The following is a 27,500-nucleotide window of genomic DNA, read 5'->3' as shown; positions in this document are numbered from 1 at the left end:
CTGCTGCAAGAGGAGCGGGTGCTGCTGCTGCTGCTGCTGCCCTTTCTGCACCGCTGCAGCAGCAGCAGCAGCAGCAAACGGACCCCCTCTCGTGGTTGGTGCATGCAGCACTTGTGTCATCAGGAGATTTGGCTCTGCAGCAAATGCTGCTGGCTTCACTAGACATCGTACGTCAAGGGTGTAGGGTTTAGGGTCTAATGTTTCCTGTATAGGGTTTAGGGTTTAGGGTTTAGCGATTCGTTCTGCTGCTGCTGTTTGCGGTGCAGATCCTCGCCGGGAACGGTCCGCTGCAGCAGCAGTTGCTGGATCAGCTAATTGTTGCTCTCTCCAGCACTCCCGTGCACCAGCAGTTGCAGCAGCAGTTGCAGCAGCAGCTGCTGCTGCTGCAACAGCAACAGCAACAAGGTAAAAGCGCTCTTATGAGCATGGCCAAAGTTGCGACACCTTTGTTGCTGCCGCCTGTGAAGGGTGCACAGCAGCAGCAGCAGCAGCAGCAGTTGCAATTGCAGCAGCAGCAGTTGCAGCAGCAGCAGGTAGTTCCTGCAGCTCTCCGCATTGCGGCTTTGCTGCACTGGTTAGCTGGGTTTGCTGCTGCTGCTGCTTCTGCAGTGGAGGACACAGCAGCAGAAGCAGCTCTAGCAGCAGCAACCGGAAAGGGCAGCAACAGCATGAATGGTTATGCTGCCAATTCAGCAGCAGCAGCAGCATCAGCAGCAGAACCAGCGGCTGACACACAGCTGGAGCAGCGGCTGCTGCAGGCTCGCGCTGCGCTGCAGCTGCTGACGTCAGCTGTACACAGCAACTTGCTGCTGCTGCAGCACTTGCTGCAACGACCCGTTGCTGTCCTTGGGGAGCAGCAGCAGCAGCAGCAGCCCCTACTGCAACAAGCAGCAACATGCCTGTTGCCCAAGCTCCTGCACGCGCTGAATATAGAAGCCCTAAATTCAAGAGTGTGTAAACCGTAAACCGTAAACCCTAATTCTCTCAGTATTGCACTCTTCTTCCCTTGAACCATCACACCTCCACCCCAGTCTAGCTTAGAGTTTAGGGTTTATGGTTGTGGTGCTGCTGCAGAAGGCCGCCTCTTCATGTGTAACGCTGCTGCTGTCTTTGCTGCTGTCGTCGTTGTCTCCTGCCTGCATTGCTTTTGGTGTTGCTGTCGGCAGCAGCAGCAACAGCAGCAACAGCAACAGTACCAGTAGCAGCAGTAGCAGCAGCAACAGCAGCAGCAGCAGCAGGCAGCAGTCGATTGCAGGAGATGAACCAGCACCTGCAGCAGTAACAGCAGCAGAAGCAGCAGCATACTTTGCTTCAGCAGTTCAAGCACCTTTGGCATCGCTACTGCTCTCTCCTCTAGGTCTAGTGCCCCTTGTGCGGCTGCTGCGGCATGAGCAGCAGCAGCAGCAACAGCAACAACAACAGCAACAGCAACAGCAAGCGGTGCTGCGCGGTTTGGCTGCGGTGCTGCTGCAGCAATCCATAGAAGTTCTACGGCAGCAAGAGGCTCTTGTTAATGCAGACGAGCCTATACGTACTGCTGCTGCCAACGGCAGCAGCAGCAACAACAGCAGCAGCAATAGCAGCAGCAACAGCAGCAGTGTTGCAGAAGCTGTGTTGGCGACAGTTGGCATTGAGGGGTTTTGCGAAAGGTTCTACAATATTCTTCAAGCAACCGTAAACCCTAAACCCTAAACCCTAGATATTATAGATGGAAACGGATGGCAATTAACGCTGCAGCAGCAACTCACAGATCATCATCAGCGGCAAATCAACAGCAGCAGCAACAGCACAACACTCATACATGCATGCATGCATGCCTGCTCCATGAGGGTTTATGTGAGTGTTTGTGCAGGGTGTTTGGGGTTTAGGGTTTTTATTGTCATTACTAATTTCTTCTTTCGCTGTTTTCTCTCCCCTTAAAAATAACAGCAGCAGCAGCAACAACAACAACAGTTCTTTTGTTGCTTATCCTCCTCTGCGCATGCGTTGGTCCCTTAGCATTTACCTGCAACAGCAGCAGCAGGGGCAGCAGCAGCAAGAGGTGCTGCTGCTCCTGCCTGCTCCAACTGTGGGACTGCTGCGCCTGCTAGCAGTTCGAGGTCCTCGGCAACTTGTTAAAGCCTTCTTGGCCAGATGCAGTAAACCCTAAACCCTAAACCCTAAATATACCCTTGAGACTACGGCCCCAGCTCAGTAAATTCAAGGGTTTACCAAGTAGGGTTTAGGGTGTAGGGTCTAGGGTTTAGGGTTTGGTGTGTTGCTGCAGCCACCGTGTCTTCTCAAACCTCCGAAGCAACTCTTCTGCTGCAAGCGAAGCGGGTTATTCGTTGGCAGGTAACCCCTAGACCCTAAACCCTTGCGAAGGGACCTGATGTAGTCGGGATAGCACAGATGGATTAGAATTTAAGATGTAAAGCTTAGGGCTTACGGTTTGCGGTGCAGCAAGACAACCTTGAATCTCTGCGCTACAATCTTGCTGCTGCTGAGAGGCATGCAGCTATGCTGCAGCAAGCAGCAGACCCTATGCTGTTTGCTGGTCTTGCTGCTGAGGCAACAACGTTGTCCAAGGAGGTAAACCCTAAACCCTAAACCCTAGTCGGAAAGTCCTGGTGTTGACAGAGGTGCAGCTGGAGCTGTATGCAAAGAGTAAGGGACTTCGTAGGGTTTAGGGTATAGGTTTTAGGGTCTGAAGTTTGGTTTTCAGGTGCAACAGCTGCAGCAGGAGCGTGCAGCAACAACAAAGAGAGCAGCAGCAGAGCGGCTGCTGCTGCTGCGTGAGATATCAGAGACAAAGGCACAATTAAGTGCTTTGCTCCTGGAGGTGCTGCAGCAAGAAGCAGCAGCAAAGGTATGTAAACCTTAAACCCTTTATGTAAACCCTAAACCCTAGGTTCCAAACCGTTACACCAAGCGCTGTGAAGCAGCAGCAGCACCGAGCACAGCATGCCTGCCCATGTAGGGTTAAGGGTTAAGGGCTTAGTGTTTAGGGTGTGTGGTGTACAGGCTAGTGGAGAACAAGTCACGATTCTTGAGGCGCAGCTGTCAACGGTAGAGAAGCCCGCATCTGAAGTAAGCTAGGGTTTAAGGTTTAGTGTTTTGAACCCCATATTAGAGTTTAGGGTTTAGGGTTTAGGGTTTGGGTGTTTGTACAGCTGCAGCAAGAAGTCCGCCGTCTTTCTGCTGAACTTGCTGTGCGAAATAATCAACTTAAAACAGCAGAGGAACAGCTAGCGGTACTCTCTAATCCCTAAACCCTAAACCCTAATCCTTCTTAAACCCGAAACCCTGATTTGCGCAAAACCCCTCACAATTGCCTCTTAGGCGTTTTGTCCCTCTTTCAGTCCGTGCTTAGAAACCAACATACCCGGAGAGAGTTTAGGGTTTAGGGGTTAGGGTTTGGGGTTTGCAGGAGCTGCTTGCATTGCTGGAGTTGGTCGCTACCCGCGTTCCCGAGTCGCTGCAGTACATGTGTCCCCTTACTGACGCCCCTTCTCAATACACTGCAGCAGCAGCAGCAGCTGCTGCTGCTGCTGCTGACGATGCTGCTGCTGCTGCTACGGGTGCTGCGGATGCTGATGTTGCTGCACTTGATGGCCCAGCAGCAACAATGAGAGGCGAAGAAGCAGCAACGACCGAATCAGCAATAACAGCAGCAGCAGCAACAGCAGCAACAACAGCAGCAGCAACAGCAGCAGCAACAACGACAGCAGCAGCAACTCAGCTCTACAGCGGCTGGGATGGTCGCTCGATGCAGCAGCAACAGCAACAGCAGCAGAGCTCTCTTACATCGCAGTTGCTCCCTACCACTGTAGGTATTGTTGTAGCTGGTGCTGCAGCAGGAGCAGCAGCAACAGCAACAGCAACAGGTGGCGGCGACCCCGTCAGCAGCAGCAGCTACTTGACCAACGGTTTATCGTCTACAGCTACTGCAGCAACAGGTGCAGCACAGGCTGCAGCAGCAGCAGAAGACAATAAAAAAGTGGGCCAACATGACGTGTCGCCGCAGCAACTGGATCTGCAGCAGCAGCAACTGCAACAGCAGCAGCAGCAGTTCCAACAGTATTACACACAACAGCAGCCGCATCAGCAGCAAGAGATGCTGCAGGCGCAACAGGCATACGACGCGCAGCAGCAGCAGGTGTATCCTTATCAGCAGCAACCCTACGCATATCAGCAGCAGCAGTACCCGCAGCAGTACCCACAGCAACAGTACGCGCAGCAGCAGCAACAGTACCTGCAGCAGCAGTACCCGCAGCAGCAGCAGTACCCGCAGCAGTACCCGCAGCAGGAGCAGGAGCAGCCCCTGCAGCACCCTCTGCAGCACGTACAGCAACAGCAGCACCCACAGCAAGACCTACAGCAGCAGTATCCACAGCAGCAGTCCCCCCAGCAACAGCAGCAGTCCCCAGAGCAGCAACAGCAGCAGCAGCAGCAGCAGCAGTCCCCAGAGCAACAGCAGCAGCAGCAGCAGCAGCAGGAAGATGACGATTTAGAAGCCGAATTAAAAGAGTACAATTTATTGATATCTTCTGTTGATGTTTCTTCTCTTTCTGTAAATCAATTAAATGAATTTAAATTATTTAAACAACAATACCAATTATATCTAGATAATAAGAGAAAAGCTAAACAGCACCAGCAGCAGCAGCAGCAGCAACAGCAGCAACAGCAGCAGTAGTGCTAGGAGGAGGAGGAGGAAGAGGAGGAAGGTGAGGAACTGCTGCTGCTGTGCTGACTTTGGGTATACTCAGGTTCATTCATTGTAATAAATCACTCCCTCTCTACCCTGCAGCAGCAGCAAATATGCAGTAGCAGCAGCAAACCTGCTGCAGCAGCATTAAACCTGCTGCATCATCAGCTAACGTGCTGCAGCAGCAGCTAACGTGCTGCAGCAGCAGCTAACGTGCTGCAGCAGCAAAACAGCGGCAAGTCTGTGCTTTCTTTTTTGTGCTTTCTTTTTTGGTCGTCGTATCTGTAGATAGAGTCTTGTAGACGTACACGTTCCTGTTGCTCCTGTTGCTCCTGCAGCAGCAGCAACTGCTGCTGCTGCAGACTTGTTGCAGTGCTGGATGGTATTTTTGGGGTGTGCATATACACCTGAAGTGCAGCAGCAAAAGGGAGACCTTTTGCTGCTAACTAAAAGATTATATTATTTAATCTTTTATTCAGACACACAAGGCAGACAGCAGCAGCAGAGCAAGAGCAGCAGCAGCACCAGTAGTATCAGTAGCAGCAACAACAGCAGCAGTAGCAAGAGCAGCAACAGCAACAGAAATAGCAGTAGAAATCGCAGTAGTAACAGCAACAACAACAACATAAACAGCTGCAACAGCAGCAGCAGCAGCAACAGATGCAAGAGCAACAGCGGCACAGCGGCCCACTGGGAGCGGCCCACTGGCAGCGGCCCTTACGTGGAGAAAGAGGAGTGACTACATCTTATGTCTGCAGGAGTAAAAAAGGCGATTAATGTTAATGAGTGTTTCGTGTTTCGTGTTTAGCGTTTAGGGTTGGCCCTCAGGGTTTAGGGTTTGTTAGGGGGGCGGCAGATCGCCATGTGTTGATTAGGGTTTACGTCTAATTACTTAAAGATCAGTGGAAATAAATATTCAAATATACAAAACAATATAAGAATTAGGGTTTAGGGTTTGGGGTTTAGGGTTTAGGGTTTGAGTGAGTGGTCCATTCGCGCCGGTGGCGTCGGCCGCGGTTATTCTCTGTCATTTGTTTAAATAAATAAAATTACTTAAATTAATTTAATTAAATAAATCAAATTATATATCTTTTAATGTTAATTTCATCTTTTTGCTGCAGCTGCTGCTGCTGTTGCTGCTGTTGCTGCAGTGACACGCAGCGGCAGCACTCCGGGGTGTGTAGTAGTTCTTTGAGTCGGCCTCGATACTCTGCTGCTGCTGTTGCTGCTGTTGCTCCTGCTGCGGTTGCTGCTGCAGACATAAAATAAACAATAAAAGTATTTATTTATTTATATATTTTGATAGAAAGAAAACACTCTCCTGCTGTGTGCAGAGCAGCCGACAGCAGCAGCAGCAGCATCAGCAGCAGCAGCAAGGCTCATCACTCTTCACTGCAGCAGTAATTTATTTTGTTTATTTTTTTGCTGCTGCATAAAAGCAGCAGCAAATTGTTTTTTATCTCTTTTTTCTTTTTTCCCCTTCTTTGTTAATAAATAATAAAAAAAGAAATTCTTTTTTTTCTTTTTCTTCTTTTGTTCCTTTTTACGTGCTAAGGTGTCTCCTTTTTAATCTTATTCTTTTCTCTACACTTGCAGCAGCAGCAACAGCAGCAGAAACAGAATCAATAGCAGCAGAAAAAGCAGCAGGAACAGCAGCAGGACGTCCATTAAGGAAGGATTTATGGTGTCTTGCTGCAGCAGCAGCAGCAGCAGCAGTTTTGTGCATGCATTAATAGGCATGCATGCAATTAAATAGTTCATTATTTCTTGTCTTATATAAAAAGGAGACACTTAGAAAGGAGACACAAAAAGGGGACACTTAAGGATATATCTTTCCATATATAATTATATATCTCTTTATATCTTTATTTCTTTTTATATATAATATAAACAATATAAATATACATAATATATATAGATGATAAATATACATAATATATAAATATATATAAGTATATTTATATCTCTCTGTCCCTTTAAACAAACAAAGAAGAAAAGGAAACAGGTAAAAAGGAGACACTTAAAAAGGAGAAACCCGCAAAAAGGAGACACCCAGGAAAACCCCTTAAAAAGGAGACACTGAAAAAAGGGCAATAAAGAGGAGACAGTGAACAAAAAGGAGACAATAAAGGAGACAATAAAGGAGACAATCAATAAAAGGTAGAGAAGATGAGTGTGGTAGGGGAGAGTGTAGGTTGGCAAGATAAGACAAAAGCAGACACTAGATCTTATGTCTGTCGTTATTCTTATGATGGAGGTCCTTGTGCATCAAGGGAGACAGAGAATTTTCCCTCAGGTCTGCATTGTCCGCCTTCTTGCTGCTGCAGCAAGACACACATGCTTAATGGTCAATCAGGTATGTGGTGTACACCATCATGGGCATTATGTAATGGCGTACTTAATTATAGTAATTATAGTTATGGTGGTTGCTCCTGCGTCTCTTATAACTATTTATGCCATGCAAATGCTACCTGTAAGGAAGAGGAGAAACCATTAGGGGGGGCATATTGTATATGTAGGGATGGATATAAAGGAGATGGTATAATATGTAAGGAAGATAAATGTATAACAAAAGGAGGAGACACTTCTTGTTATCCAGGTAAATGTGTCTTTATACAAGAGACAGGAGAAGTTAACTGTCAATGTCCTGATTACTACGAACAAGATAGTACAACAGATCCTCCTTCTTGTAAGGTTATTAATGCATGCATTAATAATCCTTGTGGGGATGCACAGGCAGTTAAGCAATGTTACCATGAGGGACCAGGTAGATATAGTTGTTTATGTAATAAAGGATATATAGCTGTTAATAAAGGAGATACTTCTTCTTCTTCCTCCTCCTCCTCTAATACTGTATGTGATGATATATTCAATCATCTTATGTGTGCTAATAACCCTTGTGGGGTAGAGGGTGTCTCTAAATGTATAGATAAGAGCGAGGGAGGAGTAACATGTATGTGTCTCTCTGGTTATACATTAGTTAAGGAGACACTACAATATAGATGTGTAAGACAAGATCCCTGTCTCCTTAATCCATGCGGAGACACTACTGCTGCTGCTAGCTGTGTAGCTACATCTACATCATATACATGTACATGTAAGGATGGATATGTATCTGTACAAGATACACAAGGTCCTTATTGTGCTTTAGATACGAATAATAATACACAGTATATCTTATTTGCTTCTGTTGGTGCTGCTGCTCTCCTTCTCTTCTTATTCGTCTTTTATCTATCAAGAAGAAGAAGGGTTACGGATCTTGATGACGCAGAGGTTGAATTCCTTAATCAAGATCCTGCTGCTATTGCTGCTGCAGCAGGGCAAGGAGGAAGAGGAGGATATTCAGATACTGCTTACTTCTCTCCTAATGGATGGGCATAAACATATATATATTATGCGTTTACTGTATAATAAATTTAGTATATATTATATTTATAATATATTTATTATATATAGTTATATTATATATTTTTATATAATATATATAATGTTATATATACATAGTATATTTATTGTATATAATATGTATATATACACCTCAATAGTTATGATAGCCTAATGTCCAGAGACAAAGAGGCATAAAAACCAACCTTAGGGTTAGGGTTTAGTTTCTTGGATTTCTCCCTATGCACTTGGGGAGATCCACCGTAAACCCTAAATCCTTATGCAATTTTTAGGGGGAAACCAACCGACTTTACTTTTTATTTTTTTCTCTTTTTGTCGCTCTTTATACACGAGAGAATTTTATACAAATATACAAACGGACAGACACTCAGTTTTATGAATAATCATTGAAAAATAGACCTAACAGCAAAAACATCAAGGGAGTCGCAGACACAAAGACATTGAATCTAAACAGCAAAATTTAAAATAATTAAAGAGAATCGCACGGCGACATCTCGATTGGGGGGATGAACGTGAATTGTTTATTTCTCCCAAAAAGCGGGTAAATGGTTATGCATGCATGCATAAAATATCGCTGCATGTATAAAAATGTCTGTGATTTATTATTATTATATTCATCAGCTAAAAGCTTTAATGTCTATAGGAAATATAAAGACGGCTGTGTTGTGATATGAACGAATGGCAACCAATGACCAATGGAAATGAACCAATGGCAACCACAAACCATCATATATCACCAATGGATATTATCCCCAAAAAGATAGAATAGGCATCGTACGGAGCAGGATGAATCTTAGAGGGTAGCAGGAGAAGCCTATACTCTCACACTTACAATACCTGGTTGCGCCAAAGTTGTCTGCAAGTGATGTTTAGCACCTCCACTGTAAGGGACAATGATTATGGCCATTTGCATGCTGCAGACAAGGGATCTTATAAGATGATGTGCTTAATAATAAGCACTAAAATCATATGCAAGTAACAAATGAGGAGATAAAAAACACTACTTAGCCCGCATGCATGGATTCTGAGTTACAGGCGAGAGGTTCAGTCACAATTCAGTGGGAATCTTGTCAATCCATTCATGCACGTCACTAATTAAATGACAAGCTGCATGCTTCACTAATATACTAATACGACAACAATACTAACGCACTCGGTAGTACTATGGTAATATTAGGAGGCGTGAAGACGGTCGGCCTAACTCCTGGGCTTGCTGTAGGAGGTGGCGCTTCCTCGCATCCCCTTTTAAACCCTTTTGCTCGGTGCCGCAACGCCCAACTACAAAACCCAGCTCTCGAATTCTCCACGTCATAGTTATGCCCGCCGTCAACCCGCGCTTGATTGAATTTCATCGCATTGGCATTCAGAGCAATGGGCAGAAATCACGTTCTGTCAAGACCGTTTGCGGCCATAGCAAGACTTTGTCTTAATTAAACATTCGGATTCCCCTTCCCCGCTCCAGTTCTGATTTAGCTGTGTTCACTGTGTACGCAGACCGGTTGCCACATCGAGGTCAGTGCCGGTGGCCCACAAACGCACCGCGAGGCAAGAAAGGGCGCACCACAGCCCCGACAATCGTGGCACACACAGGCGCTATTCATCCAGCCATCAGAGTCAATCCTTTTCCGGATCTATTTTGCCGACTTCTCTTATCTGCTCTCTTCTATCGACAATAGGCTGCTAACACTGGAGACGTGATGCGGCTAATGGTACGGCCAGGGGTGCAAATAACAACTTTCACTCATCTATTCAAGTGCAGTCAGGAGCGCACCGAACTCTCTGGAAGCAAGAAAGCATTACCGACAAGTCAATCCTATCTCAATCCGATTCCAGGGTATATTTAGTCGAGGTTTTTACGAAGCAAAGACACCGCTTCCCGTGGCACCCGCCTCCGTCAAGGAGTTCATTCACGTTACCGTACAGTATAGTATACATGTCCTGACTTAGGAATATTATCCTGATTCCTTTTCATTTTTGTTGAATACAAGGACAACAAACCCCCAAAATTAACGCAATTAAGTTGTCGCTTAGCTTAGGACGGGCTACTAATGCTATTGTTAATGCCACCAATATCTGCACTGTGTAGACCCTTCAATTCCACCCATTCTTCGGCCAAATGCTTCGTTTCGTTCCCCACGTCTTCCTCCTCCTCACCGCAAAAACGTCGAGTGCCCTAGACTTGAGATAATGGCCTGCTATCCATCTATCGGTAGCCCGCTACAGCGCCATCCATCCATTTCGACGGCTCGTTCGTATTTGGCTATATCAGTATAAATTTATATACTATACTAGTATATATACACTGTATTATTATACATGTACTACTATATGGGTATTATTGTTAATATATTATAATAAGAGGAATATAAATATACAAAGATATTCATTACAGGAAGGAGAAAGTCAAGAAAACCGCTAAAGAAATACAAATAAAGATAAACAAAAAAGAAGGAGTTTCTGTACAAACCCCTTCTTAAAAAGTTGAGGGTTTGTAAACCCTAAACACTAAACCCTAAAAATAAACCCTAATGGGCTTTTCCCCCGATTGTGTTGCTGACGGGGGTAGTAGCAGTGGCGCTACTGATGCTATCGCTGCTGCGATTGCTGCTGCTGCTTGTTGCTGCTGCATTTGCTTCTTGCAGCAGCTGCTGCTTGTTGCACTTGCAGTTGCTGCACTCTGCTGCTGCTTGTTGCTGTTGCAGTTGCTCTTTGCTACTACTACTGCTGCTGCTGCTGCATGCATGCACTAATTTATTGCATTGGTTGAGGGAATGCTCCGGGTGTATGAGGGCCAGCAAGTGAGTAATCTGCTTCTCCGAAGTCCGTGGGTGCATTAGCTGCTGCTGCTGCGGCTGCTGCAGCACGAGATCTTTGTTGATTCAAGTAGAAGACTAAACCAATAAGAATAAAAGAACCGATACCTACACCTGCAAGAAGATATGTGCTGCTGTTACTGCTGTCGCTTGATTCATCACGCCTACAGTATGGTCCTGTTGTAGTTTGTGTAAGATAATAACCACTATTACACTGACAAGTATAACTCGCGCTGCTGGTGGTATTGCTGCTGCTGCTGCTGTTGCTGCTGCTGACTGTACTTGGTGCTGATGCACAAGATAATACAGCAGCAGGTGTGCCGCATGCATTAGCAGCACAAGGATTATTATATATACATTGTTTCCCCTCTGTAGCAGCAACAAGCTCGTAACCAGGAAGGCACTCGCATGAATAACCCTCTGCGGTGTCTTGGCAGCTCTTGAGTCCCTCGCTACCACAAGGAAGATTGCTGCAGGTAAGGAGGCTATCAGAGGAGACACATTTAGGTGTATTAGGCGTTGCCGTTGATGCTGTTGCTGCTGCTGCAGTACCTGCTACATCTGCTGCATTACTTATTAATACATATCCTTTATTACATTCACATGTATAAGAAGAAGGAGATAATGTCTTGCATGCACTAACTGCTTTGCTGCTGCCACAAGGATTTTTTTCACATAAATCATCTAATACACATTTGCTGCTGCCGGTCCCTACTCCCTTGCTGCTGTATCCTGTAGGACACCTACAAAAAGGAGTAATATTATTTAGTTCGCATGTACCGGGAGAGCAATCTGTGCTGCTGCATGGATTAAGTAGACATTTAGTTGGTGCTCCTGCTGCTATTGCTGCTGCTGCTGTATCATTAACAGCAGCAACATTAATAGCAGATGTATCATAACTTGTCTCTCTTACGGGTATATATCCCTCATTACATTTACAGTATACTCCTTCCTTATCCTCATAACAAGACATATTTAACGGGCATATATTTTTTTTTGTATTACAATTACATTTTCCGTAAGAATATTCATTTTCGTATACTAAACTTGTACTACATAATGCCCATTGATTGGAGCAGAAACCACCACAATTACCATTAACACATTTAGTCTTGCTGCAGCATTCTTTTGTTGGGCAATACAGGGATAAAGAGGTAGCAGGGGAGACACCAACAGAAGAAGAAAATGTTACACTTTGCTTACGGCTGCCGCATGCAGTCCCGCTTGGTGCATAACGACAAATATAATAATTTGCGTCTTCTGCTGCAATTTCTTCTCTTGATGCTTTTATCATTAATGTAGATATTTCTTTATTTTCTTCCTTCTTTGTTATTTCTTTTCCTTTATCTTCTTTTCTTTCTTTCTTTATTTCTTCTTCTTTTTCTTCTTCTTCTCTTTCTGTTGAGGTGTCTAATATCATATTTATTATTTCTCTTTTTCCCTCTTTTTCTTCTCTTTGCTGCTGTTGCTGCTGCTGGTGGTTAGTTTCAAGGGCAGGGGAAGGTGACCAATGGACCACTGCTAATTCGTGCTGCTGCTGATGCTGATGCTGCTGCTGTTGCTGTTGCTTGCTGCTGTGTTGCTGCTGTTGCTGTTGCTGCTGTTGTTGCTGCAGTAAAGAGTATTTTGTTTTGCCACTTTGGTGCTTTGCTGTTGCTGCTGTTGTTGCTGCTGCTGCAGCACCGGTCTTTATTTGTAACTCAGAGGGATTGAGGTCATCTTTGCCTCTTCTTAATGGTAATGCAGCAGCCTGCAGCAGCAGCAGCAATGACAGCAGCAGCAGCAGCAGCACCGACAGCTGGATACGCTTCCATTGCAACACTGTTGTCGCTGTTGTTGCTGCTGCTGTTGCTGCTGATGTTGAAGAAGTGTGTAAACCTGTTGTTGTTTTTGATGTTGCTGTTGCTGCTGCTGTTGCAGTTGCTGCTGCTGCTGCTGCTGCTGCTGCAGCACGACCTGGACTGTCTCGAGACCCCATGGCTCGAGGGGAAAAAGATCGGCAAACCCTAAACGCTAAACCCTAAACCCCCTTTGGCAGGCCTCTAAATGACAGTTTTCTAAATCGAAAACTCTAAACTGTAAGCCCTAAACCCTAAACGCCAAACCTTAGCGCATGCAGACAACCATTTATATATATCAGCGCGGTCGCGTCGAACCGCGGAGAAGGGAAATGAGGGTATTGGGCTGTATATGCAGCTCAAAAGGAAGAAAAAATGAAATAACTTTTATAATAAAAAACAAAAATATAAATACAAAAGAAAAACACAAAAAACAAACCCCGATACTAGCGTCATGACCGCAGCCGACCCCAAACCCTATACGCAAAATCCTAAACCCTAAACCCTCGCGCCAGCCTTCCAGCTGCCAGTCCACATGAAATATAGAAAATTGATTTAAAAATCACAATTATTGTTTATATATATAAGGGGGAACAACTTATATTATACAGACACTCATTAACTTCCTTGAACCCTGAAACCCTAAACCCTAACTCCTAAGCCCTAGCCGTTCATGGTACTGGGACTTTAGGGTTTGCGGTTGTCAGCAAAGGAAACATCCTCCCAAACCCTTGTACAGAGCATCACAAACACCTTAAAACTCCAGCAGTTGCAGCTGCAGCAGCAACAGCAGCAGCAACAACGACAGCACTCAAGGTTGCAAAAATCCTTAAAGGGGTTGTTCGCACTATGTGAGGCAGCCATGCGTTTAACTAAGAGTAGCTATCCAGCTATCTGTCTAGCTAGCTAGATAGCTAGCTAGGCAGATAGCTATATAGCTAGATAGACAGATAGGCAGATAGATGTTTATACAGCTAGCTAGATATACAGCTAGCTGGGGAAATAACTATTTGGCGAGCTTGCTAGCTAGCAGGCTGATTAGATTGCTAGCTAGCTGGTTATCCAGCTGCTAGCTAGCTGGCCAGCTACGTGGCTAGTCACCCAGCTAGGTAGCTAGCTACATGCCCACGGGCAAAGGTGGGTGGCTAGCTAGCCAGCTGGCTAACTAGCTAGCAGCAGCAGCAGCAGCAGAAATAAAGGCATAGAAACAGCGAGGCACCTTGATATCTGTGCATTTCTACTACTGCCGCAATTGCTGGTGCTGCTGCTGCTGCTGGATCTGCTGCTGCAGCACCGTGCAGCAAGCGTAGGGTTCCGGGCTCGCATAAACCCTAAACCCTAGACCCTAAATGAGGAACTACATTCCTTCCAGTGTGTGCAGTCAGTCTGCCCGCTAGTAAGAAGCAAACCCTAAGCCCTCAGTAGCATCTATATCGAGGGTTTAGGGTTTAGAGTCTAGGATTTAGGGTTTGGGGCTTCTTCTTGAAGACGCTCTATGATCTCTTCCGGCTTCATATCAGAAACCTTCACAACCTGCAGCAGCAGCAACAGCAGCATTGGAACAAGCAGTTTGCAGCAGCAGCAGCAGCAGCAGCAGTATTAGCTGCAGTACAGGTGGCAACGGCAGCAAAAATTGAAGCTCCAGCAGCAGCACCACAAACAAAAGCAGCAGCACCACCACCAATAGAGCCAACAGCAGCAGCAACAACTTGCCTTGGTGCGGCATTTGTGGCCAAGCTCGAGCGACAGCTTCCCCTTGCGGACCTTTACTGCAGCAACAGCAGCAGCAACAGCGACAGCAGCAGCAACAACAATAACAGCCGCAGCAGCAGCAACAGAGGTAGCAGCATGTAACAGAGGGCGCAACTCCAAACCCTAAACCCTAAACCCTAATCTTAGGATCCAAATGACAGTTCAGCAGCAGAAGGAACTACATGGGACACAACAGCAGCATGAGAAAGGCCAACAACAGCAGCAGCAGCAACAGCAACAGAAGCAGCAGCAACAGCAACAACAGCAGCAGTGGCGACAAACAGGCATGCGCAACATAGTCGAGTAGTTCTTCATTTGCTGCTCCTTCTCGTGGTGGCGCAGCGATATGAACTGCCAACTCCGTGTCTGTAGACTTAAATGCTGCAGCAGCAGCAGCAGCAGCAACAGCAACAGCAGCAACCGCAGCAACAGCAGAGGGAGCATCAATGAGAAATAGTAGCAGCGGCAACACCAATAGCAGCAGTAGCACCAGACGGAGTATCCATGGGAAACAGCAGCAGCAGTAGCAGCCGGCGCCCTGTAGCAGCAGCAGAACCAGCAGCAGCAACTGCAGGAAAAGGAACAGCAGCAGCAGCAGCAGCAGCGACAGCAGACGCACACAGCAGCAGCAGCACGTACGTGATACAGAGGAGGTCTTAGCTCCTGGGGTTGCATGAATGCTTAGCAGCAAGCAACCATCCGGGGACATCTTCATAAATCCAGGCAAGTTGCTGCTGCTGCTGCTGTTGCTGCTGCTGTTGTTGCTGCTGCTGCTAGCTGCTGCGGAGCCTTTCTTTCCCTGCAGCAAAACATAGGAATACGCAAAGTCATGACGCCAAAAAGCAGAATAAACCACAAACCCTAAAGCCCAAACCCTACACCCTAAACCCTAAACTCCAAACCCTAATCCCTAAACTCCAAACCCTATACCCTAAACCCTTGCCTTCTTCTGAGACGACATCGCAGCAGCAGCACGATTGTGTAGTCTTCTTGCTGCTGCTTTTGCTGTTGCTGCTACCGCTGTGTCTCTTCTTGCTGCTGCCCCTGTACAGGAGGAAGGGGGCCTTCCATGGAAAGGGGAGAGCAGAGGGCTGCTGCTGCTGTTGCTGCTACTGTTCGAGCTGCTGCTGCTGTTGTTGCTAATGCCTAGGTCGGCCCCAAGTGAGCTGCACAGACACCTGCGTGGATACTGCAAAAAGAGCAGACTCTGTGCTGCAGCAGCAGCTGTAGTTGCTGCTGCTGCTGCTATTGCCGGTGCTGCTGCTCTTGGTGCTGCAGTTGCTGCTGCGTGCTGCTGCAGCGGCAGCAGGAGAGCAGCAGTCAGAAGCTTCAAGGCGCCCCCTGAGGGGCCAGGCATTCGTAGCAGAAACCCTTATTCGAAGGTTTAGGGTCTAGGGTTTAGGGTTTGGGGTTTGCAAGGGCCCCACACGCAAGTGCAGTGTGCCAACCGCTGAGGGCTCGAGGTTTAGGGTTTAGTGTTTAGGGTTTAGGGTCTATGGCCTGAAAAAGAAGAGAAAATGGGGGCAATCAGTGGGGATTTGAACGTTAGGGCCTAGGGTTTAGGGTTTAGGGCTCGAGGTTCAAGGTCTCGCGAGGGTTTAGGGTTTGGCAACGAAACGGGCAGCAGCTGATGGAGGCACAAAGATCTGAAATAAGGGTTTAGGGTTTAGGGTTTATAACAATATTAAATGGCGGATGATCTACAGAGTTGAAAACCGTCGTTTGCGTCTTCACAGGGAAGACAGCTCCCGCTGCTGCTGCTGCTGCTGTTGCTGTTGCTGCTGCTGCCGTAGAACAAGCGCCCGTGCTATCTGGTTTGTCTCTAAAGGGGTTTTCAATACCTTCTCTTATTCTTCTTTTCTTTCCAGGTCTTTTATTTTAGTATTTAGTGTTTGGGGCTTAGGGTCTAGGGTTTAGAGTTTAGGCTCTAGGGTGTAGCGTTTAGGGTTTAGGTCAATAGAGCCGCAGCCGACTGAGGTCCAGCCGCTCTCCGTCCACTCTCTCTACAGCAGCAAGCAGCAGCTAGCTGCAGTTAGCAGCAGGTAATTTCATGGGGGGTGTTAGGGTTTAGGGTTTAGTGTTTAGGGTTGCTGCCGCTAGCTGCAGCAAAACCTCATTTATGCTGCTCCCAGAAGACAAGCTAGCACGCAGCAGCGCCAGTGCTGCTGCTGCAGCTACTGCTGCAGCAGCAGCAACAGCATCAAGGAAGGAACAGAATCAGAACGTCAAGGAGAAGCAGCAGCAGCAACCACAGCAGCAGCTGTCGACTCACTAGTAGCGGCGAAGAAGATTGCAGCATCAGCAACTATAGCAGCAGTAACAGCAACAGCAGCAGCAGCAGCAGCAACTGCAACAGCAACAGCAGCAGACAAACTAAATGTCAATGGCTGACATTAAGGATGATCAGCAGCAGCATCAGCTGCAGCATGCTGCTGATCCCCAGCACCAGCAGCAAGAGAAGCTGGAACAGCACGAGCAGCAGCAGCAGCAGCAGCACCAGCCTTCTCTTTCTCTCTCGCTGCAGGATCGGCAGGAGTCGCTAAGCCCTGAAGACTTGCAGTCGTTCTTCTCCAATATAGAAGAGCCAAGTCCTCATATGTCTTGTAAACCCTAAACCCTAAACCCTAAACACCGAAACATAAACCCTCATATATGCATATTCATCAGATTCATATAGAGCACAGATGCTAGGAATGTAGGGTTTGGGGCTTGGTATTTAGGGTTAAGTGTTCGTGGTCCGGGGATTAGGGTTTAGGGTTTAGGGTTTACGTTTTATCATTGCAGCCCCTGCTGATGAATACCGTCCTTTAGGGAGTCCTCGCTACAGTGTCTGGTGAGCCCAAACCCTAAACCCTAAACCCTAAGCATTTTTATAAAGCCAAGCACTTTTCACCAGCCACAGCTGCTAACGGAAGGCGCCCGACCCTCTAGAGTTTCGGGTTTAGGGTTTAGTGTTTAGGGTTTAGGGTTTGTCTGCAGGGGCGCGGGGCGGCAGTCTGTTTTATGGTCTGGGGTATCTAGCCAGAGCTCCGTGAGTGAGGAGGTGAGCGAACCCCCCAAACTCTAAACCCTAAACCCTTATCCCTAAACCCTAATCCTTTTGTGATAAGCTCCAGCCAGTGCCTATCATTTTGTTCTCTACTCGCTGACTAGGGTTTAGTGTTTAGGGTTTAGGATTAATCCATTAGAGCCAACCCCTCGATGCGGGAAAAAGCTAGCTTAAGGTTTAGGGTTTAGGGTTTAGGGTTTAGGGTTTATTGTTGTATACAGGAGAGCCAAACCCTAGAAGAAGAAGAAGGATGGTTTAATTTTATAAGAAATGTTTTTCCTCATTTCTTTGGTGGTGATGCAATTAAACAAAGACAAGCAAAACTTCTTCTTCTTGAAGCCCTTGATCATTTCGATCTTATTAATGGTAAACCCTAAGCCCTAAACCCTAAACCCTAAACACTAAACACTAAACTCGAAACACTATACCCTTGATGTTACTAATGGTTAATAATAAATCCTAAACCCTTCACCCTTGATCATTTTGATCTCATTAATGGTAAACCCTAAACCCTTGGTCACTTCGATCTCATCAATGCTAATCTCAAACCCTAAACCCTAAACCCTAAACCCCAAACGCTAAACCCCAAACCCTTGACAATTTATCTTTTTTTGAGTCTGTTTCGTTCCTTTTTTCCCTTATATTCGGTACAATACATTAGTGTTTAGGGTTTAGGGCTTGCGTATGTATATATGTTTTCTGCAGATTTGTTTTTTATAATTAGGGTTTCTTTAGTGTTATGGCGTCGTCGAGGGTTTCATGAATTACCTAGTTTACGTTTTGTGTTGCTATGGTTGGGGTGTACGTACACCATAAGTCTTGCTGCTACTGCATGCAAAAGATTCATCATCTATCATAGAATTAAAGGACATAGTCAGTTATACACACATACACTCCTGCTGCTGCTGTTGCTGATTTTGCTGCTGCCTGCCGTTGCTGCTGGTTGTGCTGCTTCCGATTACGCTGCTGATTGTGTTGCTGATTATTGTGCAACTGATGATGCTGCTGACTGTGCTGCTGATTGTGCTGCTGTTTATGCTGCTGTCGCCGCTGCTGATGCTGCTGCATCTTCTGGGTTACAGCTGTCCTGTGGAATCTTGTTGGGGCACAACCGGGACGCTTGAGGGTTTAGGGTTTAGGGTTTAGGGTTTGTGTGTTTAGGTTTGCGTCTTTTTATCCCACTTGCCGTCTTTGGTGAAATTAAACGCTCCGGAGTGGAGTGCCCTCAGGTAATAAACCCTAAACCCTAAACCCTAATCCCTAGAATATAGAGCTAGTCTTCACCAGATTTTACAATGGTAGATTTGTGAGGGTTTCTTTCATAGTTCCTAGGGTTTAGGGTTTAGGGTTTTACTGATCAGGCGTTATTTATGTTTGAACGATTGACCTGGACATTTCAATTATTAATGCGAGCTGTTGAAGATTTACCACAATTACTTATGTCCTTTATTTATCTTATTAATTGCGGCAAAGATAATTACGTAAACCCTAAACCCTCCTAAAACCCAAACCCTGATAGCTCAGCAGCAGCAACAGCACTATATACATCAGGAGAGAAACATTGTTGGGTCGTTGTTTCTTTTTATGAGAGGCATAACGAGCCAAAATGGTTTAGGGTTTGTTTCGGGTTTAGGGTTTTTTTTCGAGGGTTTATGGTTTATGTTCAGGCAATTGCTGTTATTAGCTACAGCACGATTATGTTTATTATTACTTCTATAAGAATGGGCAAAAGATATCCATTTAAGGGAACACTTTATCTTTTATTCTCTTCAAGAGCTCCCATGTAAACCCTAAACCCTAAACCCTAAACCCTAGATAGGCCGCAGCGAGAACCCGGGAAATGCTTCAAACCCTAGCGGCGCTTTTTGCTGTCTCATCTCTTCAAGGGTGATCGAGGGTTTAGGAGGGTTGACGGTTAAGGATTCGTGAAGGTTTAGGGTTTGTTGCATTTGCTCCTCAGAGACGACCCTGTAGCCCAAGAAGCAGCTCCAACAACCACAGAAATAACCCTCTTTATGTCCTTTGGTAAACCGTAAACCCTGATGTAAACCCTAAACCCTACTTTGCACATACCTCAACAACCCATAGTGGTACTCAAGGAGAGTTTCTTTTCTGACGGTTTTAGGCGTAGGGTTTGTGAGGTCTCACAGTTGTGGCATCTTAGGGTTGGGGGTTTGTGAGGGTTTAGGGTTTGTGAGGGTTTGTGAGGGTTTGCAGTCTTCGGCATGTGGAGTGCTGCCAGCGCGATCGGTCTACGATATGCATCGCGGATATGGAAACCCTGTAAACCCTAAACCTCCCAAACCCTAAACCCTAAACCCTAAAGCTCTCAACCGCTAAACCCCTAAACCCTATGAGAGGAGTATTTATAGTATGTGAATGTTTGTGCTGCAGGTTTAGCATTATTATCTTTTTGTTGTTTATTACTCTGCATTTGTTTTATTTTTTTTTATTTTTATTTTAAACAACAAAGAGCTATGGATGTTAATAAAGAATTCCTTAAAGGAATTTCCCTTGCGTCAAAAGAACAACTCGTCAGAAAACCCTAAACCCTAATTTCCAACCCCTAAACTCTAAACCCTAATTTCTAAAACTTAAACCCTAAGTATCAAGAGCACTTATTAGAAACACACGTACGCTGCACTACAGAACACCCTCAAGCGGAAACCCTAAAGCTGCAATAACTCGGAGGTAGCAACTCTGTAAACCCTAAATCCTAAATCCTGTGCTGATTCGTTACAGATGGGGCTAGCGGACGATGACGATGCTTCTGATTCTGAAGGAAGGGCTTAGGGTTTAGGGTTTGTTGTATGGCTACTGGAAAGCAGCCGAACACGAAAAAAAACTCGAGGGTTTTGTTTAGGGTTTAGGGTTTATTGAGGTAGAGGGGCTGCTGCTGCGGCCTGTAGTGCCTTCGTTAGAAGTTCTATCTTTGCATCCTGCAGCACACACTCCACAAACCCTAAACCCTAAACCCTAATCCTGAACCCCTGCCTGTGTTAGCAACGCAGAGACCCTGGGAGGCGTCTCAATTGAGACCTAGGGTTAAGGGTTTAGGGTTTAGAGGAGGACCCGAAGCTGAAGGAGCTTCTGTAGACTCTCGGCCTTTGCTGCTAATATTGCATTTGTCTCCTCAAGGTCTTGTATAGTTGCATCTCGTTGTGCCTGCAAACCCTAAACACTCAACCCTAAACCGTGAATCCTAGAGCTCCAACGTGGATAAACCGTAGACCCTAAACTGCACAGTGAAGTGCCTCCTCTGTAGACAACTGCGAGGGTTTAGGGATTAGGGTTTAGAGCTTAGTCACCAGAAGAGCAGCCCATTCTTGCTGGCTTGTAGGCCGGGGGGTCGTTTGTGGTGCTCCGCCTAAACGCAAACCCTAAACCCTAAACTGTAGACCGTATATTGGGGACGGCCCGTCGTTCAAGGGCACCTCGCAGAAAGCTACATTCTTCCAAACCCTAAAATATGCAAACCCTTACAACCCCTAAACCCTAAACCTTAAACCCTAAACCCTCACGTGCCAAATGAGTGCCTTTGGGGACGGCCTCGACTTCTCTTGAGGACTGCTGCCTCAGCGCCTCCGCCTAAGAGCAGACCCTAAACCCTAAACGCTAGACCATCCCAAACCCTTTCCTGAATGGCTTGGTGAAGCTGAGGAGTGAGTGGATTCAGGATCCGCTGGGGTTTAGGGTTTAGGGTTTACGCGTTGCTTAAAACGAAGGATGATGCTCTCTGCTGCTCCTGGTCTTGCAGCAACAACGCGATCGATTTCTGCTGCAGTAAGTTTTAGTCCGACTCTCTTGAATACCCTCTCTGCATGCAAACCCTAAACCCTAAACCCTACACCCTTGGAAGGCAGAAACCCTCACTCTTAGAATCTGCATAAGCCCCCAGGAAGGCATCTCGTAAAACATAAACCCTCGTTAAAGATAAAGGCCTAGATAAACCCTCTCCAATAAATAAAAGGAAGTGATTAGGGTTTACGGTTTAGTGTTTAGGGTTTGGGGTTGACCTGCAAGGGTTTCCCAGTTGTAGCGCTTCTGTTGAAATGAATTCGCTGTGCTGCGCGTGACGTCAAAAACCCTAAACCCTAAACCCTCGTAAACCCTCGGCAACCATCAGATGGCTCATGGTTAACCACACAAGAACGCAGGAACAATTAGGGTTTAGGGTTTAGGGTCTAGGGTTTAGGGCTCCACCTATAGTTGTGGAGGTCGGCGATGCGGGGGATGCAGTGGTTCGCCACTTCAGCCATCAGCACTGAACGCAGCAAACCCTAAACCCTAACTAAACCCTAAACCCTAAATAAACGCTAAACCCTAAATAAACCATAAACCGTAAGCAATACGGTAGATCCTGTATACGCAGATGCCTGTTTGTGCGAGCTGCTGGTCAACAACAACTCAACACCCTTGCCAAGGGTTTAGGGTTTAGGGTTTACCCCCATCAGCAAAATCTCTAGGTAGATTTCTCTTGGGCCTAGAGAGGGGAAGACTGTCTAACCAAGCATAAAGAGAACAAAGCTCTAAACCCTCAGCAGATGCTTCCCCTGCTGCTGCTAATATTGCTGCTGCTTCTCCTCCCCCTGCTGCGGCTGCGGCTGCTGCTGCTGCTGCAGCATCCGCTGCTGCTGCTGCGTACACACACAGCGAGCTGGCAATAAGAGCTCTTCTGTGTCATTTGGCTGTATGGAGAAAACGGTTTAGGGCTTAGGGTTTAGGATTTAGGGTTTAGGGTTTGGGCTCGACGGCTTCGACCTACACATCCCGCTGGACGCCAAGAGACGGGAGTTGAGGGTTTAGGGTCTAGGGTTTGAGTAGGAAATAGTAGGAAACTCCAAGTTAAGTTGAATTCTAGGGTTTAGGGTTAAGGGTTTGCTGTCTAGGGTTTGGGGGGTGGCAGCCTCCCAAGGTCACCACCGGCCTCATCGAGCGCGGAAGGCAGCAGCAGCAGCAGCAGCAGCAGCATAACGCTCTGCTGCTGCTGCTGCTGCAGTTCCTGCTGCCTCAGCTCAAATACACACGCAAAATTTCTGGTGGAGCTGCAGCAGCAACAGCAGCAGCCGTTCCTGCAGCAGCAGCAGCAGCAGCAGCTGGGGCCCTCGGGCAGCAGCAGCAGCTACAGCTGAAGCAGCAGCAACAGCAGCAGCCACAGCAGCGCAGTAAATGCTATAGCAACAACAGTTTAGCAAGAAGAGTTATCTTAAATATAGAAAGGCAAGCAGCTACTGCAGCAGCAGCAAAAAAGCAACAGCACCAGCAACAGCAGCAGCAGCCGAAGCCGCCGCGGCTGCCTGCAGGACTAGCAGCAGCAGCAGCAGCAGAGGCGGCTGCAGTAGTTGAACGCGGCGGGGGCCCGCGACAGCAACAGCAGCAGGAGAAACAGCAGCAGCAGCAGCAGCAAAAGGAATTTGTAGTTGTTTTGTCTTTGTGTTTATTTAAATTGAATATTGAGCTCTCCTCTCGAGACTCTTTAACTTTACCTGCCTGCAGCAGCAACTGCAGCAGCAGCAACAGCAACAGCAGCAGCAGCAGCTGCTGCTGCTGCGGCTGTCTTGTCTGTTCCCTTCCTTGTTGTGGTTTTCTGTTCTTTGCTGCTCTTCCCTTAGAAGATCTTGCATGCATCCTCTTCTTTAAGAGAAGCAGCGGCAGCAAACTCTGCGGCAGCAGCGACTGCAGCAGCAGTAGCAACAGCAGCAACAGCACATATATCGCTTCAGCTTCTTTAGCAGCAGCAGCAGGAACAACTGCAGCAGCAGCAGCAGGAACTTTTTGCCGGTAGATTTGCTGCTGCTGCTCTCCTTACAGCTGTTTAAGACACTCAGTAGCTGCGGCAACAACCCCCTCCGCAGCAGCAGCAACCAACTGCAGCAGCAGCAACAGCAGTAGCAGCAACAGCAGCAGCAGCAAGATGATGGACCGTCTTCTTGTGCTGCGGCTGCTAGGTACAGAGGAGGAGCCTGCTCCTTACTCTCGTTTCCGTGAGCTGCAGCAGCAGCTGCAGCAGCTGCAGCCATTACAGCAGCAGCAGCTGCTGCAGTATATATTAGAGACGGTACAGAATCGTGCAGCAACAGCAGCAACAGCAGCAAACCCTTTTCTTGCCTATAAATGTACCCGCCTCTGTACCCTCTTGCTGAGGGAGGGGCCCCCCTCCTTTAAGTCTTTATTGAGGAACGCAAACCCTAATCCTCTCAGGGCCTTAGAAACATTCAGGTATAAACCCTAAACCCCAAACCCTAAACCCTAGGGACTCTCTCCTCTAATTGAAGGCTGGCAGCAACGAGCAGCAGCAAAACAAAGCAACCCCAAGAGGGGTTTATTAGGGTTTACAAGGGTTTACTAGGGTTTATTGGGGTATATTAAGGTTTATTAGGGTTTAGGGTTTAGGGTTTATTAGGGTTTAGGGTTTGGTGTATTCTGCAGGGCCCCTCCTCACCCTATATTAGGCGATTCTCCTGTTACTGCTGTTCGCTCGGAAGCAAAGACAGCATTGGGCTTACTCTTCTCTGAATTCAGCAGCAGCAGCAGCAGCTGCTGCAGCAGCAGCAGCTGCAGCAGCACCAGTATTAGCAGCAATAGTTGGGGGTCTGGCCGTGGGGGCAACGCCTACAGCAGCAGTAACAGCAGCAGCAACAGATTGACGAGCATAGAGAACCCTATAAGTCTCGCGCTGCAGCAGCAGCAGCAGCAATATAAGGCAGCAGCAGCAGCAGCAGCAGCAGGAGAACAAGCCCTTAAAGCTGTTGCTGATGCTGCTGCTAAGTATTTACCTGCTGCGCTGCAGCGGCGGCTGCCATCATTAACAGCGCAGCACTACAGCAGCAGCAGCAGCAGTAGCAGCAGCAGCAGCAGCAGCTACGGGGGTTATGTAGCAGCAGGACACCATCAAGGTCTCCCCCGTGCATACAGCAACAGCAGCAACAGCAGCAACGGCAGAGGCACCCCATACACCGCAGCAGCAGCAGCAGCAGCAGCAGCGCAGCAACAGCAAGGTCGTGTTATGTGGGGTTCTTCCCCTTCAAATCGTTACAGGCCTCCAACTGCAGACACCACCATCACCAGCAGCAGCAACAGCAGCAGCAGCAACAGCAGCAGCAACAGCAACAGCAGCAGCAGCAGCAGCAGCGTAGGATCCTATGAAATGAGCATCATAGCTGATCTTGCTGCTGCTGCAGGTGTACGTTTACGTCCTGCTGCTGCTGCTCTTAATGATTTTGTCCTTCGTGCTGCACCTCTTGATCCTTTGCTGCTGTGCTGCTTGCTGCAGCAGCAACTTGCTGCACCAGATGATCAGTGGGTAGCTAAGCTACGTCTTCTATATGGCATCAAGGTAATACCTGCTGCTGCTGCTGCTGTTCTTGCTGCTGCTGCTGCTGCTGTTCTTGCTGCTGCTGCTGCTGCTGTTCTTGCTACTGCTGCTGTGTTTTTTTGCTCCTGTTGTAGCTGCTGTTGCTGCAGTATGTCTGCGTTGTTGCTGCTGCTGTTGTTGTATCTCCTCTTTGCTGCTGCTTGGTCTGTATGGGTGCTGCAGGCGTTGCTGCAGCACGAGCAGCAGCAGCAGCAACAGGACGATCGTTGCAGTTTTAAGTCTGCTGCAGCAGCAAATCTGCAGCAGCAAATTGTTGAGTGCAGCAAAACCCCACAACTTCAATCTATAGCACAGGAGGTGCTGCAGCTGCTGCAGGGTTCAGATGCCGCTGCTGCTGCTCCTGCTGCTCCTGCTGCAGCAGCTACTCCTGCAGCAGCAACTCCTGCTGCTGCTGCTGCTGCAGCAACTCCTGCTGCCGCCGCTCCTGCTGCTTCTGAGGATTTACTTATGTTAGAGCAGCCAGAAGCAGCACCAACTGCAGCAACAGCAGCAGCAGCAGCAGATTCAGGCTTGCTGCTAGATGACTTGCTTCAAGAGCAGCCAGCAACAGCAGCAGCAACAGCAGCAACACCACCAGCAGCACCAGCAACAGCAGCACCAATAGCAGCACCAACAGCAGCACCGGCAACAACCTTAAAGGTTACTGAGTCTGCTGCTGCTGCTGCAGCAGCAACTAACAAACAAGTCAGCAACCCCTACCATGGTTTAATAAAAACCCTAAACCCTAAACCCTAGCTAAACCCTAAAAAGTACACCCTGGTAAAGTAGAATTCGACGACGCTCTGGAGGTTTTAGGGTTTAGGGCTAGGGTTTAGGGTTTAGGGTTTAGGGTTTGTCGGTGTGTGCTACAGGGTGACAGTTTAGATTTGCTGTTAGGGTTTAAACCTCCTGAGGCTGTCGAACCTCCAAGTAAGCCACTAGGGTTTAGGGTTTAGGGTTTACGGGATAGGGTTTAGGGTTTAGGGTTTAAGGAATAGGGTTTAGGGTTTAGGGTTTAGCAGCAAGAATTGAAGGGTTTGTTGTGTGCTGCAGCGGCGCTCTTCTCGGGGCTTCAGCTTAAGGGTTCAGATGCACGAGCTGCTGCTCCTGCTGCTGCTGCACCTGCTGCTCCCGTTGCTTCTCCTGCTGCTTCTGGCGCTGACACGGGTGCTCCGCTGCCCGGATTTGCTGCTGCTGCTCGCCCGCCCGCCTTGCAGCAGCAGCAGCAGCAAACGCAGCAGCAGCAGAACTTGCTGCTGCTTTCTTCGCTAGACTCACCCACTGCAGCATCGTCAGCAGCAACTGCAGCAACAGCAACAGCAGCAACAACAGCAGCAACAGCGACGAAGACCTTATTGGATGGGGACCTCCTAGAAGCAGCAGCAGCTGGCCCTACCGTGCAGCAGCAACAGCAGCAGCAGCAGCTTCCGCTGTTGCTGGATGTGGCAGTTGATGCAGTGCCCGTACAGCCGCAGCAGAAGCAGCAGCAGCAGCAGCAGGCTTCTCGTTTTGCAGTGCTGCAGCCGCAGCAGCAGCGGTCAGCTGTACCAGCTTTCTCTTTTGTTGCTGCTGCTGCACTGCAGCAACAGCAGCAGCAGCAGGCCAGTAAGTTCCCGAGTGCTGCTGGCAGCAGCAGCAGCGGCGACGGTGGCCTCTCTGCTTTTTCTCTTATAGCAAAGTAGTAGCCAGCATTCAGCTAGCTAGCCAGCTAGCTAGCTAGCGGCCTAGCTAGCTAGCTAGCGGCCTAGCTAGCTAGCTAGCGGCCTAGCTAGCTGGATGCGACCATTAGGGCATAACTGTTCCCCGCCTGTTTACAGCAGCAGCAACGGCTAGCTAGCTAGCTCGTTCACAGACTTAGTGGCTAGCTAGCTAGCTGAGTAGCTGCGGCTAGCTGGTTGGCTAGCAGAGTAGCTTTGGCTAGCTAGCTAGCCACCTGGCCTTGTAGGCAATTCAACAACTAACATCTTAAGTACTAGCCGGCTTAATAGTTAGGTAGCAGATTAGCTAGCTAGCTAAGTGGCTAGTTAGCTAGCTAACTAGCTAATTAGCTAGGTAAGTAACAGGGGATAGAGGAGACAATTAAGAAGGAGACAGTTAGCTAAGACAGAAGGTATGCTTATGACCATTTATATGAATCAGCAAGAGCAGCAGATATGAATAATGTTGCAGCAACAACAGCAGCAGATATGAATAATGTTGCAGCAACAGCAGCAGAGCAGCAGTGCAGCAGGTGGTCCTATATATTTAGTACAATATGTAAGATACTACCATAAGTGGGCCATATAGGCAGTCGTGGCCAATAAGGGAGTCAGTCCTCTTCGTGGCGGTGGCCTATAAGCCACGAGCCCCCATAGGCAGCCGTGGCCAATAAGGGAGTCAGTCCTCTTCTTGGCGGTGGCCTATAGGCCACGAGCCCCCATAGGCAGCCGTGGCTAATAAGGGAGTCAGTCCTCTTCTTGGTGGTGGCCTATAAGCCACGAGCCCATAGACAGTCGTCGTGGCCAACAAGGGAGTCCTTCTTGAGGCCATATAAATAAATAAATAAATAAATAAATAAATAAATAAATAAATAAATAAATAAATGTGTATATTTGTATACAGA

General features: G+C 47.6%; 4 protein-coding genes across 4 annotated transcripts in view; 3 read left to right on the top strand and 1 right to left on the bottom strand.

The window, feature by feature from the left end:
- EMWEY_00010590 (hypothetical protein) overlaps positions 1–4,675 on the top strand; it is a gene marked incomplete at both ends in the record, with an annotated part of 7,093 nt that extends 2,418 nt beyond the window's left edge. The window contains 10 exons of the mRNA XM_013482705.1: positions 1–167; positions 267–950; positions 1,075–1,674; positions 1,853–2,138; positions 2,267–2,334; positions 2,443–2,571; positions 2,705–2,848; positions 3,004–3,069; positions 3,153–3,233; positions 3,410–4,675. The exon at positions 1–167 is cut by the window's left edge and continues 793 nt beyond it. Of these exons, the coding sequence (XP_013338159.1) occupies positions 1–167; positions 267–950; positions 1,075–1,674; positions 1,853–2,138; positions 2,267–2,334; positions 2,443–2,571; positions 2,705–2,848; positions 3,004–3,069; positions 3,153–3,233; positions 3,410–4,675 (3,491 nt within the window). The remainder of the gene's footprint in view (positions 168–266; positions 951–1,074; positions 1,675–1,852; positions 2,139–2,266; positions 2,335–2,442; positions 2,572–2,704; positions 2,849–3,003; positions 3,070–3,152; positions 3,234–3,409) is intronic.
- Positions 4,676–16,878: 12,203 nt separating this feature from the next.
- Positions 16,879–19,831, top strand: EMWEY_00010580 (Conserved Plasmodium membrane protein, related; the record flags this gene model as incomplete). Its single annotated transcript, XM_013482704.1, has 10 exons — positions 16,879–17,098; positions 17,280–17,328; positions 17,475–17,538; positions 17,766–17,910; positions 18,250–18,345; positions 18,706–18,773; positions 18,906–19,025; positions 19,212–19,327; positions 19,505–19,576; positions 19,762–19,831. 10 exons carry the CDS (start codon positions 16,879–16,881, stop codon positions 19,829–19,831), a joined length of 1,020 nt encoding a protein of 339 aa, XP_013338158.1.
- Positions 19,832–20,417: 586 nt separating this feature from the next.
- On the bottom strand, positions 20,418–22,058 carry EMWEY_00010570 (hypothetical protein, conserved; the record flags this gene model as incomplete). Its single annotated transcript, XM_013482703.1, has 8 exons — positions 20,418–20,483; positions 20,617–20,709; positions 20,853–20,911; positions 21,066–21,132; positions 21,252–21,361; positions 21,561–21,610; positions 21,748–21,808; positions 22,052–22,058. 8 exons carry the CDS (start codon positions 22,056–22,058, stop codon positions 20,418–20,420), a joined length of 513 nt encoding a protein of 170 aa, XP_013338157.1.
- Positions 22,059–22,236: 178 nt separating this feature from the next.
- Positions 22,237–26,580, top strand: EMWEY_00010560 (hypothetical protein, conserved; the record flags this gene model as incomplete). The annotated part of the gene is made up of 6 exons (XM_013482702.1): positions 22,237–22,248; positions 22,451–23,325; positions 23,974–24,880; positions 25,082–25,603; positions 25,771–25,828; positions 25,952–26,580. The coding sequence occupies 6 exons, from the start codon at positions 22,237–22,239 to the stop codon at positions 26,578–26,580; spliced, it is 3,003 nt and encodes a 1,000-aa protein (XP_013338156.1).
- Between the last annotated feature and the right edge of the window lie 920 nt (positions 26,581–27,500).

Source organism: Eimeria maxima, genomic scaffold (assembly GCF_000499605.1).
Source record: "Eimeria maxima Weybridge genomic scaffold, Emw_scaff72, whole genome shotgun sequence".
Lineage (NCBI taxonomy): Eukaryota > Apicomplexa > Conoidasida > Eucoccidiorida > Eimeriidae > Eimeria > Eimeria maxima.
This window is presented reverse-complemented; position numbering and strand designations above follow the sequence as displayed.